Source organism: Labeo rohita, chromosome 7 (assembly GCF_022985175.1).
Source record: "Labeo rohita strain BAU-BD-2019 chromosome 7, IGBB_LRoh.1.0, whole genome shotgun sequence".
Taxonomy (NCBI): Eukaryota; Metazoa; Chordata; class Actinopteri; order Cypriniformes; family Cyprinidae; genus Labeo; species Labeo rohita.
Genome location: NC_066875.1, coordinates 34640144 through 34653794, shown reverse-complemented (window position 1 = coordinate 34653794; position 13651 = coordinate 34640144). Strand labels below are relative to the sequence as shown.

Below are 13651 nucleotides of genomic sequence, written 5' to 3'. Positions count from 1 at the left end.
ACTTTCTATGACTTAATTAGTTTCACTTTACACCTTTACACTTTCTGTGTCCTCTATTGTTAGGTCTTAACCCTGTCACCCTGGGGTCATGGGAAAAAGACTGACCTGAGACATTTTTCTGGGAAAACTAGCAGTGCAAAAGTTACTATTTAAAAGTGTATTATTTTAAAGTGGTATTAACCAAATACTATTATAAAATTAAATCAAATAATAGTGTATCATATTAATCAGTTATTATATTACAGTGTAAATTGCGTTAAGTAATTGTGTTTAAATCTTGTGTGAGCTTTATAGTGTTTGTACACACCATATAAAATAATATATATATATATATATATATATATATCAAAAAAATGAGGTAATGATACTGAGTGAATGCTCCTGACACATATTATACGTCCATCAAATACTTTTACTTGAAACTCGCTAAATTCCAGCCTCAGCCCAATCAGAAGTACCAGTACTTACATAGAAACAAAGTAGCCAGAAAGAAATGCTAATTAGGGGCTTTTGCACCTGAACTCTTCATATATATATATAATTAGGTACTGGTTCAAGTCCTCATACAGCAATGCACCATCACTCCCTTTTGATGACAATTTGTGACATGTGACTTTCTATAGGTGTGGGATTTTGTGTGTTTGTAATTGCTTGAGAAAAGGTGTGGGTGCAAAGCTTTACGTTGTTTCTTTCTCTTTTTTGTAGACACAGGTGTGAGCGCTTGTGAGCTTGCAGGTGCTTTGTGAACCATGTGAGCGGCCTCTTTTCGTGACTGACAGTTACGCCTTTCTGCCAATCAAACCGCAAATTGTGGGGCTTCATTCTTATATAACCATATCCAAAAACATTTTGGACAACCAAAAAACCTCTTATGGAGAGTGTCCAGCTCGTTCTGCCATCCTCTTTCTTTGTCCCATTTGGTTTGTGACAGCACCGAGAGAGCCCGAAGAGTTTCTCAGAAATGTTAAGTGTGGCTCCTACAAACAAACACAGGTCGTTCAAAGCCCTCGTGTTTGCATACACATGTGCTTCACATGCCTCTCTGTGACTATTGTATTGCTTTTTTAAAGCAGTGTTTTCATGGGTTTGAATATGTATGTCCAAAACAAGTTACAACACAGTTGTTTTTCCAAAGCGCGCACAAAAGATAACCACCCATTCAGCTGGGCTCTAAGCTGCTCAAACACGGCTACCTGAATCAACCTGTAAAGGAGAATCAACATGAGTTCCCTGACTGAACTAAATAAATACTGCGTCTAGACTGTTTTTGCTTATTTGTTTTCTCCTTTGTGTGTTTGCGTGCGTACAGTTCATTCCATAAATTTTAAAATTAAATAATCATTTTTGGATATGTGTGGATAGTGTTTAAAATGTAAATTTAGTTTAATTAAATTATAGATTACAAATATAGATTACATAAATTATAACTTTAACATAATTATTTTTTATAGAATTTCTAAAATATAAATTATACTTTTTTTTTTTTTTTTTTTTTTTTTTTAAGATTTTTAATGTTTTTTTTTTTTTTTAAATAAGTCTCTTCTGCTCACCAAGCCTGCATTTATTTGATCCAAAGTGCGGCAAAAACAGTAAAATTTTGAAATATTTTTACTATTTAATATAACCATTTTCTATTTGAATATACTTTAAAATGTAATTTATTCCTGTGATTTCAAAGCTGAATTTTCAGTCACATGATCAGAAATCATTGCTGCTCAAAAAACATTTATTATTATTATGTTGAAAACAGCTGAGTAGAATTTTTCAGGAAAGTTCAGAAGAACAGCATTTGTCTGAAATAGAAATCTTTTGTAACATTAAAAATGTCTCCATCATCGCTTGTGATCAATTTAAAGCATCCTTGCTAAAAAGTATTCATTTCTATAATTTCTTTCCCAAGAAAAAAAAAAGGTATAATATTATAGTGTTTAATGTTACAAAAGCTTTTTATTTTTAAATAAATGCTGATCTTTGGATCTTTCTATTCATCAGAGAATTCTGAGAAAATGTATCCAATTGTTTTAAATATTGATAATATATTAAACAGCAAATCAGCCTATTAGAATGATTTTTGAAGGATCATGTGACACTGAAGACTGGAGAAATGATGCATTGATCACAGGAATAAATTACATTTTAAAGTATATTCAAATAGAAAACAGTTATTTTAAATAGTACAAATATTTCACAATATTACTACATTATATTTATATGTATTTTGGATCAAATAAATGCAGGCTAATAGTGTTTTTTAATAGTTCTTTTTTAATCGTCATCATTTTATAAATTTCAAAAACAAAAAAGTGGATCACCAGAATATTCCAAGAATGTTTATTTCATTAGAATAAGTAATTTCGTTAGAAACAAAGGAGGGGCCTGAGTGATTATTGATTATATTAACACAGTAATTTTAGGTTTTAATAATGAACAGTGAATTTCTAGAATTTTGTTAGCTTTTTTTTTTTTTTTTGGTAAATAGTAAAGTAAATTTCATCATCCCTTGCAACAACAAAATTCAAGTGGTTACTATTTTTATACTTGCAAAAAATAAAATTCACAAAAATTAGCAGAGATATTTAATATTTTGATACTATTCTATAGATGATGTTTTTATAGTTTTGTTGTTGTTTTAACAGTGTTTGGATTCAAGCATTCAAAATATCCTTTTAAGCTTTCATTATAGTGTATTAATACCTTTTTTGAGTTGTTGTTCTAATCTGTGAACAATGAAAATCTAAATGCTATGTAATTCATTGAGGCAAATATGACATTTTGATTTGAATTAGGAAGCCCAATAGAGTAAAAGGGAAAAAAAAATTAAGTGGCCTAAAAATGAAGAGACTGAGTTCACAATAAATTACAATGGCCTGAAGAGAGGAGGACGGATGAGGAAAAGCTTGAGGAGAAGGGAGAATGGCAAAGATAAAGAAGAAAAGAGAGACTAAGAGGGGAAGAGGGCAACTTGGAGAGAGTGCAGTTTGTCCCTGAGTCCTCCCTGACAGACCGAGTGAATGGGGCCTCTATTCTCTCCCTTCTTATGTAAATGGAGGCTTCAGTCTCCTAGTCATCCGTCACTGCACAGAAAGACCCTGGCAGGCCCTTTACGAGCCTCCTGCTCGCATAATCCCTGAGCCCACAATCATGCGCCCAGCAGGGGGAGAGGGGGAAGTGGCAGGGGGGTTACCATGCAGACAGTGAAAGTGTTCGGAGGGCCACCTACACTGAGCACACATAATCAAAACATTTCTCATAAGGTGTATAGCCCTCGGCGAGATGGAGGGGAGAGGTTGTTATGCCTCCGACGGAGGGCTGTGATAGGAGGAAGAATGTCGGAAAAGAAGACTGTGGGTATAAAAGGGCAGGAAAGAGAGGGGATTGGTACAATGAATTGAATGAAGGGGACGTGGGACAGGGGTACATGATGCGGGAATTAACATAGTGTTTGCGTGATGGACAGGTGAATGAAGGCCTGCGCATTATGCCAGGGGATGTTGGTGGAGCGATCTCGCTGAAGTGATCAAAAGTTGCAGCCGTGGAATTGTAATGACACAGGCCTTCTGAGAGTTTGGATAACTATTGGCTCACATATGTGTGAATAGAACATTTCCTAATAATTCCTCGTGTGCTGGAATGACAGGTCCGATCTGATTGGTATGCGTCCCGAGTTTGTGGCACAGCTGAAAGCTCCTTTCTCTCCTGTGGATACAGATGGTGTACAGATCTGCCCTCCTGTGGACGCTCTCAGAACTTCAGACATTATAGGAGCTGTAGAATGATCTCTTGGCTCGAGATCTCTCAGGGGGCCAACCAGATTTAGCTTACTGATTGCATTAAGTATGGTTATCGAACAAGAAGCGACAGTTTTTGCCCAAATGAGAACAATTACAAGAAGTATTATTAAAAGGGATAGTTCATCTAGAAATTAAAATTCTGTCATTAAAGGAGAAGTCCACTTCTAAAACAAAGATTCACACGTACTCACCCCCTTGTCATCCAAGATGTTCATGTCTTTCTTTCTTGAGGAAACCATTTCTCCATTTTTCTCCATATAAAGGACTGCTATGGTGCCCTGATTCTGAACTTCCAAAATGCAGTTTAAATGCGGCTTCAAACGATCCCAAATGCGGTTGTAAACAATCCCAGCTGAGGAAGAAGGGTTTTATCTAGCGTAACGATCGATTATTTTCATTTTAAAAAATACAATTTAAATACTTTTACTCTCAAATGCTTGTCTTGCCTATCTCTCCCTGAACTCTGTGTATTCTGACTAAAGACAGTTAGGGTATGTCGAAAAACTCCAATCATATTTTCTCCCTTAACTTCAAAAATCATTTCAAAATCATCCTACATCACTTCAGAAGTACCGACCCAGTCTTTGCAAAGTGAACATGCAAGGGACATCAAACACCCTTAACAAAAGAGGTAAAACAACGATACAGGGCGATTTTGAAGTTGAGGGAGAACATGAGATGGGAGTTTTTCGACATACCCTAACTGTCACGAACCAGAACAAAAACAGTCCAGGCAGAGTGAGACAAGACGATCGCTTGGCATTAAAAAGTATATAAATTGTATTATTTTTATTAAAATAACCGATCGTTACGCTAGATAAGACCCTTCTTCCTCTGGGATCATTTACAGCCGCATTTGGGATCGTTTGAAGCCGCATTTAAACTGCATTTCGTTCAAAATCGGGGCACCATACCAGTCCATTATATGGAGAAAAATGTAGAAATGTTTTCCTCAAAAAACATAATTTTTTTTAAGACTGAAGAAAGAAAGACATGAACATCTTGGATGACAAGAGGGTGAGTACATTATATGTGAATCTTTGTTTTGGAAGTGGACTTCTCCTTTAATTACTCACCCTCATGTCGTTCCAAACCCGTAAGACCTTCGTTCATCTTCGGAACACAAATTAAAATATTTTTGACAATATCTGAGAGCTTTATGGCCGTGTATAGACAGCAATGTAATTACCACCTTCAAGGGCCAAAAAGGTAGTAAGGACATCATCAAAATAGTCCATGTGACATCAGTGGTTCAACCTTCATTTTATGATGATACGAGAATACTTTTTGTGTGCGAAGAAAACAAAAATAATGACATTATTCAACAATTTCTTCTCTTTCTCGTCAGTCTCTGCCACGTGTTCACAAGAGTACTTCGACGCATGCGTGTGCATTCCTCTGCTTGCAAACAAGGCACAGCACATCCTCTATGTCAAAACGGCAACTTCTCAACATCTGCGTCATGGCTGGAGAGGATACAGCTCAGACCAGAAACAAACAATGAAATTAATTGTTCTACCTATTAGTTTTATTAACGTCTACACCTACCCCAAACCTAAACTTAGCCCTTATTATTAGTGATGGGAAGTTCGGACCTTTGAATCTTTGAGTCTTGAGTCTTTTTTCGAGTCATTTCGTTCATTTTAGCAAAATATAATTAAAATGTTATGTGTTACTTCCCTAACACATCTACTGCTTAGGCAAACGTTGATCACACTATAATGTAACTATAAGACAAAACTATAATGCTATTAGAAACAGAAAAGATTAATTCATTGTTTACCTGGGTCTGTGATTAGCTCACCTTGCCTCTTATCTGACAAGTTTTCGGGTTTAAGTCGTTCGTTCATCACGTGACATCCCCAGGACTCCATATGCTTAACCAATGCAATCTGAGCCAGAAAGAAAATTGATTAGTTCATCTCTGGAGTCTTCGGGTTCGAGTCGTTCGTTCATCACGTGACAGCACCATAAGATGAATGAACGACTCCAAAAACCCGAAGATTCGAAACAGGTGAACTAATTCCAGTAACGTTACAGAACCTAATAAAATGTTGCGCATGCAAGAACGACCCATCACTACTTACTATAATACAAAAACAGTATTATTGTTGTACAGTGTGACAAAAATAACGTTAGATTGATGTGCGCATGCACAGTAGCCAGCCTTTACCCTGCGTCGTGGTACTCTTGTGAAGGGGCGTTGACTGACACGGAAGAGAAGAAATTGTTGAATTTGTTTATTTAGTGCACAAAAAGAATTCTCCTAGCTTCATTATGGTTAAGCCTCTGGTGTCACATGGACAATTTAACGTTCTTACTACCTCTCTGGCTCTTGAATGTGGTACAAATTAGATCAAAAATATCAAAATTTGTGTTCCCGAAAATGAACGAAGGTATGAGGGTGAGTAATTAACGACAGAATTTTAATTGTTTAAATGAATTACCCCGTTATGGTCACGTTTATTTATTGATAGAAGTGCAAATACTTATGTTAATATCACATAACATGGTCATTTTGTCACTAGTTGTAAAATATTCAAATTGTGATCAGTTGGCACTGTTCTCCACGTATCATCCAAGTATTCAACAAAATTAACGTTTTCAAAACTACACGCAATAAAATGAATCATGGCATAGTTTATTAAGTATCTGCATCTGAATTTGTTTGCATAATCATATTTCAAATATATTTATACAACCTCCTTAGCCATCAACAAAAATCTTTACAAAAAAAAAAAATCAGGTAAAGCAGTACACCCATTATTTAAACATGACTGGCTGTAGAACAAGCAAGATTCGATTAATTAATTAAACAGAAGTGTACTGATAACTATATAAAACGGGTTATTGTGCATTTTAAACATTGTGTATTAGTACTATGACGTGAATCTTATGGCTTCATTTGTGACTGACAACTATGCATCACAAGTTTGTTAAAACTAATTAATATGGGCATTTGTATATGTAAATTAAACGTTTTAAAGGCATAGCTAACCCCAAAATGAAGTGCTGCCAAACATTTACTTGCTCCCAGGCCATCCGTGTTTTTCTCAACACCGCTTTTCACCTCACAAGACATTAAGGATTTCTTATTGTGATGTTTCCACTAGTGAGCATGTGACATTGTAATTTCTACTGCCCTTAAATGTAGACATGACTTGTTCAGCTGTTACTGAACATTTATCATGTCTACCATCTAACCCTACAAACTGATCATGAATGATGAGACAGTGATTGAAATGTTGATAACGCAACAAAAATAGCAAAAGGAATTTGACACCGAGTGTCAAAAAGAAAAAACAAGTTCAGCCAGGACTAGAACCATGAACACGTGCTTGAAGATCTCACATTGCATTGCAAGATGAAACCAAACTAAACACAATGACACAGTAAGAGTCAGCTTAGCATGTTAAAAATGGGAAATACCTTTATTTCAGACCATTAAAATAAATACTATACAGAGTCCAATGTAGAAAAGATTTAATACATGGCTTCTGTCTCAAAAAGGTTAATAATTATCACATTTGTAATAAATTTGTTTAAAAAAATAGCACTGACCAATGTAAACCCCACATCCAAACCCACCCAACAAAAGACAGGCATTTTTTGAACAATACGAAGACATAATGATCTCTATATACTCTACTACTGCAGTTTGGTCCTTTACATATTTAGACCCATCCAACACAATTTGGTGAGGTAGGTTGTAGGAGCAACACTCCCCAATAGGACTTTGATGCAGAGAAAATCTGAGGCAATACAATGGCGGGTTGTTAACCAGCCATACAAACCATGCCAAATTCATTTCTAATGCCTTCAGCCAACCATTCCGCCAGAGTAAAGCCTATTTACAAAAATCAAAAAGCTACAACCACGCACACAGGACAACACAAGAGATGTAACAGAAGAATTGGACCAGGAGAAAATGACAACCACATTTTGGAAAATTTACAATCTGGTTTGTTCTCACAATCCAGCTTCCTTTAGGACTGAAGCATCTTTTTTTTTCCCCCCCTTAAGCTGATCTTCTAGTACTCAGACGCTTTTGTAAAAGGAAGATGGCAGTGAAGATTTGGAACAAAAGTCCAAGTCTCCCATATAAAATGCATGAATAATTCTGTATTTTACATCCTTTGCCCTGTGTTACCAAAAAAAAAAAAAAAAAAAAAAAAAAATCCAACGTAAACATCTCACATCTCAAAAATGGTTAAACCAACACTATCAAGAAAAGCAGGGCATGTCTTCAATCCATTATGCCAGTCAGTGCATTACCATTTACACCATGCATGCAAAAAAGCCCTGCAGCGCCTCCTCTTGATCAGTAGATGGCACCACTCAAAAAGGACAAGATTAAATGAGCCTTAGGAATACGGAGAATTCATTTTCAATAACTGAGTGATGTGGCCGATGTATTGGATTTATGAAAAAAAGCACACCCTCAGAATTAACAGTACTTGATTTGTGAGGGAGATGCATGAAAAAGGATGTGGGTTGGAATGAGACTAAAGAGGGAAGAAGAGAGGAGGGGAAAAAAAAAAAAAAAATTAATAAAAAAAAAATTGGGGGGGGAAGGGAAATGAGGAGGGGTCTTAGATCAGATCAGCAACGTTCATGGGCATTTCCTCCACAGTTGTATTGTAGAAAGTCTCAATGTCTCGGAGTGTGCGCTTGTCATCTTCAGTGATCATGTTGATAGCGACGCCCTTTCTGCCAAAACGGCCACCACGTCCAATTCTATACAAATAAAGCACTGTTATTACACAACAGCCAGAAGCGCACAAATCAAACAAAGCGCAGAAAGACTTTTGCTGACTTACCGGTGGATATAGTTCTCCCTGTTGGTTGGAAGGTCATAGTTGATAACCAGGGAAACCTGCTGCACATCAATGCCTCTTGCCTGAAAGCATTTAAAAAGCAACGCTTTAGTTCACTTACAGATCCAAGAACACAAGTAGCTACCCACAAACCTAAAAGCGCACTTTGCAAGTTCTTGAAACAAGTGTCATCTGCTTTATTAGTCGTGCTGAGGAACATTGCAACCCAGGCACTGTGGAGAGCAGTTAGAATAGTCTTCCAAAGAACTTAATACCCATCACAGCACAGAAAGCTGGTGGATGAGGGATCTTTGGTGCAAGATCTCAAAATTGTGGGTGAAGGTGAAAAGTTGCTTACCAGCAGGTCAGTAGTGATGAGGACTCTGCTGGAGCCAGAGCGGAACTCTTTCATGATGACGTCCCTCTCCTTCTGCTCCATGTCACCGTGCTATGAAAACAGAGTGCAAAAAGTTCATAACACAAGTTCATAAAAGTGTGTAATTTAACAAAACGTCACACCGTGTTAGCGTGACTTACCAGTGCAGAAACGGTGAAGTCTCTTGCATGCATTTTCTCAGTCAGCCAATCCACCTTTCGACGAGTGTTAATGAAAATGACAGCCTGAGTGATGGTCAGAGTTTCGTAAAGATCACACAATGTGTCCAACTTCCACTCCTGAAAGACATTGAGAGAAACAGCTTAGGGAAAAATAAGAAAAATCCTCAGCTCTGCCACTAGGTGGTGCTGCTTTCAGACTAAAGTCAAGATCATGTTCCCAGAGTCCTACAGGCTCAAATGCACAGCTAAGCAAAACGCTTATCAGACACCGAGCACTGCAGGAAGTCTGGGATCAGTTGACACGCATGGGGATCATCACAAAACAGCATGACTGACTAACTCTGGACAGAGGGGGAAAAAAAAAAAATAAAAAAAACAATAAAAAAAAAAAAAAAAAAAAAAAAAAAAAACACCACTACTTGGACAAATTGACTTTGAGACAAATATTCCTTTCTTAACCCACTCACCTCTTTCTCAACATTGATATAGAACTGCCGGATACCCTCAAGGGTCAGCTCTTCCTTCTTAACTAGGATACGAACAGGATCTCTCATGAATTTTGTGGTCACCTCCAGCACCTCCTGAGGCATGGTGGCAGACAAAAGAATCACCTGGGAAAACGTAATAGCAAGCGTAAGTTACAGCTTACAAAATGAGTCAACACTAACCACCACCTGAAGATGCCTATAACATGAAGTGAAAATTTACAGCCATCATGATCATGTTAGCTGACTGCAGCAGATTACCACTATACCAACTTTCAGCTTTTAAAGTTAAAACATGCATCAATTAAAAACACATTAAGGATATGAAATGTCAGCTGCTTGATAGTCATGCAGAGGGACCTATGAGCCCAATCACAGTGGAGAGCAGTTACATTTCTGTACCAAAGTATCTGATACCCAACACAGCACAGAAAGCTGGCAGATGAGGGACTTTGGTGTGGGCGCCAAGAAAACCAAACCAAAAAAACGATTAGTTTACCTGAGTATCTGTGGCCAACTTCTGAAAGATCTCATAGATTTGGTCCTTGAAACCACGGCTTAACATTTCATCTGCCTCATCCAGTGCAAACATCTTGATATATTTAGGAGCTGGAGGGGGAAAAAAAGGAAAGTGAGGAAACGCTAGTCTCAAATAAGACCATACACTGAAATAAGTGATCTGCACTTACAAAGATATCTGCGGTTCAGCATGTCAAACACACGGCCAGGGGTTCCAACCACTATGTGGGGCACATCAGCCTGAAGCTTCTGAACGTCATTACGTACATTGGTGCCACCAATGCAGGCATGGCAGGTTGCCCCCATGTAGTCTCCAAGAGCCAGCACCACCTTCTGAATCTGAGGAAGACAGAGACATTTTAGCATTAACTAAAAGCTCAACTCTAACTGGATCTGAAAAACCACCTGTGCTCATGAGTCATTGCAAAATGACTGATGAATCATCTTAGACTTATGACAAGTATCTGTACCAATATTTTGAAACAGTCTGTTCTCACTGTGTTGAGCTGACTGTGATGAAAAATGGCCTTTATTTGCTCTGCCCCTAACAGGTAAAGGACTTTATGTCATTGACAGACACAGCCCTGCCAAAAATAGGGAACATTTAAATCTAAAGTGTTTGCCACGCTTTGTCTTCCGTGTTTCCAAACCCTCCAAGTAAAAGGTAGCACAGAGTGCTACAACAAACCTCAATGCATAATAGTTCTCACCTGTTGAGCAAGCTCTCTGGTAGGAGCCAGCACCATAGCTTGTGTAGCCTTCAGCTCCACATCAATCTGCTGCAGGATGGAGATAGCAAAGGTGGCAGTCTTTCCTGTTCCAGACTGAGCCTGTGCAATGACATCATACCCTACCAAATAAAGAAAAAAAGCAAAATATTAACAAATGCCCATTTAATCACATTGAGTTTCACTCATGCTAAAGTACCAAGGACGCTTGTGCCCATGCTTTGAAACAGTCCATGCCTCACTGTACTGAGGCGACTGTGATGAATATGGGCTTTATTTCATTTGCCCTTATAAGATTAAGGTCAGAGTGTCACTGACAGACACTGCCTTGCCCATTTATAAGGGCGAGAACAAACATCTTATGACTCCATAACTAAGTGACTAAAACATGGACATACCCTTGATACAAGGGAGGATTGCCCTCTGCTGAATGGCAGAAGGTTTCTCAAAACCATAAGCATAGATTCCTCTGAGAAGAGCCTCTCGCAGGTTCATATCATCAAAACTATCAACAATCTCCTTCCAGTTGCTCTGTAAGAAGAGAAAAAAAGGATTAAGATTTTTTTTATATACATGCAGAGAGAGAGCACCTCTGACATTATCAATGGGAGAGGAAAGAAAGAAAAAAATAAAAATAAATAAAATAAAATAAAACAATACAATACTACAAAGCTTCGTATTTATCTGTGCCCATAGCATGAAACAGTCTTTTCTCATTGCGTTGAGCTGACTGGGATGAATATGGGCTTTATTTACTCTGCCCCTAACAGTTATAAGACTGCGTCACTGACAGACACAGCCTTGCCAAATTAGCAGGGGACAGGTTTATAAACTTGAAGAGTTTGCCACTTTTTTTCTTCTTTTTGAGAAAGTTTGCTATACATTCCTCCAAGTTAAAAAAAGACAGAACATGTACAGGGTGCTAAAACAAACCTGAAGCAGTAATGGTTCTCACCTGCCATCAATATAATTAAAGAAAAAAAAAATAATTTAAATACGATAGAGATTAAATGGCTCTTAAGAGACACCAACCTCAATGACTCCATCTGGCTCCATCCCCTCAGGGCCATTGTCTCTGGGTCTGAAATGAGAGGTTGTAATAAGTATAGCTTTTACATAAAACTCATTTCACATTCACAGTTGTGACCTCTAAAAATCAGCTCCAAAGGAGCTTTTCACAATAACTTACGACCAAACACAAGTACACTGAGTGGATTCCAACCCTTATAGTCTCTTGTGGTTTAGAGAATTACCAACACGCAACATCCCATACATGTATTCATCTATTGTTAAATGTCTAAAAGACCTACTCTAAAAGGGAAGTTTCACGCAAAATCTAAAACGTACTCAAACACAATTTGCCCAATGGAATACAAAAAGAATGACGCCTCAGTCACCGTTCACTTTCATTGGATCGTTTTCCATAAAATGAAAGTGAACGGTGACCGAGACTATAATTTTGCCTAACGCCCTCTTTTAAAATTTACTCGAGAAAAAAAAAAAAAAAAAAAAAAAAAAAAAAAAAAAAAAGTGTCACACCGGTTTGGATTACGATTTTGATTTTTATCATTAGCAAAACTTATAACATCGTTGGTTTTAATCTTTAAAGACACTGACTTCGCAACCTCGTAAAATGACCAAGAGGCAGCCATTTTTGCTCTGCGCCATTAACAACGTGGCTCCGCTAACTCACATTAACACGTCGGAACAATAATCGATCGTTAAAATGTAGAATCTTATCAAATGCGACATAAAATTAGCTCGTGCGTCAACTCAGTATTGTACCAATATATTACATTTATTTTTTAGACATACAGTATACTAGTAATCTTTTTCACCGACGAAAACTGTTTCTCTTTTTCTTTTTATTAAATTAGTTTGTGTATAATTAATAAGTTTTAATTATAAAAGAGGCCTATCTGAGGATAGGCCTTGGGCCTACACTGCCAGACCACTCTATTGTCTCGCCCAGGAAAGGCCATGTGCCCTACATATTTTTTTCATTTTAGGCCCACATATGCGCAGATTTAATATTACATAGCACCAGATACGGAGTGCTCACGTAAGGTATATTACAATAAATCTTAAAAATATAGGTAATCGGTTTAAAATGGGGAGAAGGGAGCGACCATGTGCCGCATGGACGCGCCGGTCACACGAGGAACTGAACTAGCGCGTGAGACACGTTGCGTCACAAGAACCGGCATTCTAACGGAACGTCGAACAGACGTTACAAAAACGATTTTAAAACACTTTCCAACGAATATTACGGATATAACGTACAAACAAAACAGTTGGTACTTACACTACCTGGTGAAAAAACACTTTTCTAAATATTTTAACGAGGCGGGAACAGAGAGGACGAATGTGCCAAACCGGCTGATAATGCTAGCTTTTCAGTCGCTAATGGAAGACAAATATACTATAATCGCAAACAAATAATGTAAAATCAATGCTACTGAGTGAACATTTCAGATTAACGATCACAATTTACACAAATACAACACAATTCTTCGAACACGTTATCTTACCTATCTTCATGTTCAGACGACATTATTACAAAGGACTGTAGACTGGCGGAAACGCGCAAATACTTAAACCGTGACGAGCACCAAAGCTCATTGATTGGCCATCGTCCCGTTCAGTCAAATTTAACACCCGCCCAGCGCGATTTCCTATTGGTCCAGAAACGACTTGGTACCGCCCTATTATAAACGCCTGTTAAAAGACGTCACGAGACGTCACGAAAAATC

The 13651-nt window shown here is 37.7% G+C and overlaps 1 protein-coding gene and 1 non-coding gene across 2 annotated transcripts; both read right to left on the bottom strand.

The window, feature by feature from the left end:
* Positions 1–7203: 7203 nt before the first annotated feature.
* Positions 7204–13515, bottom strand: eif4a1a (eukaryotic translation initiation factor 4A1A). Its single transcript, XM_051114737.1, has 11 exons — positions 13430–13515; positions 11931–11979; positions 11297–11429; positions 10881–11020; positions 10341–10509; positions 10151–10260; positions 9634–9777; positions 9146–9283; positions 8967–9056; positions 8612–8691; positions 7204–8528 (listed from the first exon to the last, which is right to left on the bottom strand). The coding sequence occupies exons 1-11, from the start codon at positions 13450–13452 to the stop codon at positions 8384–8386; spliced, it is 1221 nt and encodes a 406-aa protein (XP_050970694.1). The 5' UTR covers positions 13453–13515; the 3' UTR covers positions 7204–8383.
* Positions 9355–9490, bottom strand: LOC127169057 (small nucleolar RNA SNORD10). Its single transcript, XR_007828197.1, has one exon. It is a non-coding gene; the product is annotated as a small nucleolar RNA SNORD10 (small nucleolar RNA).
* Positions 13516–13651: the final 136 nt, after the last annotated feature.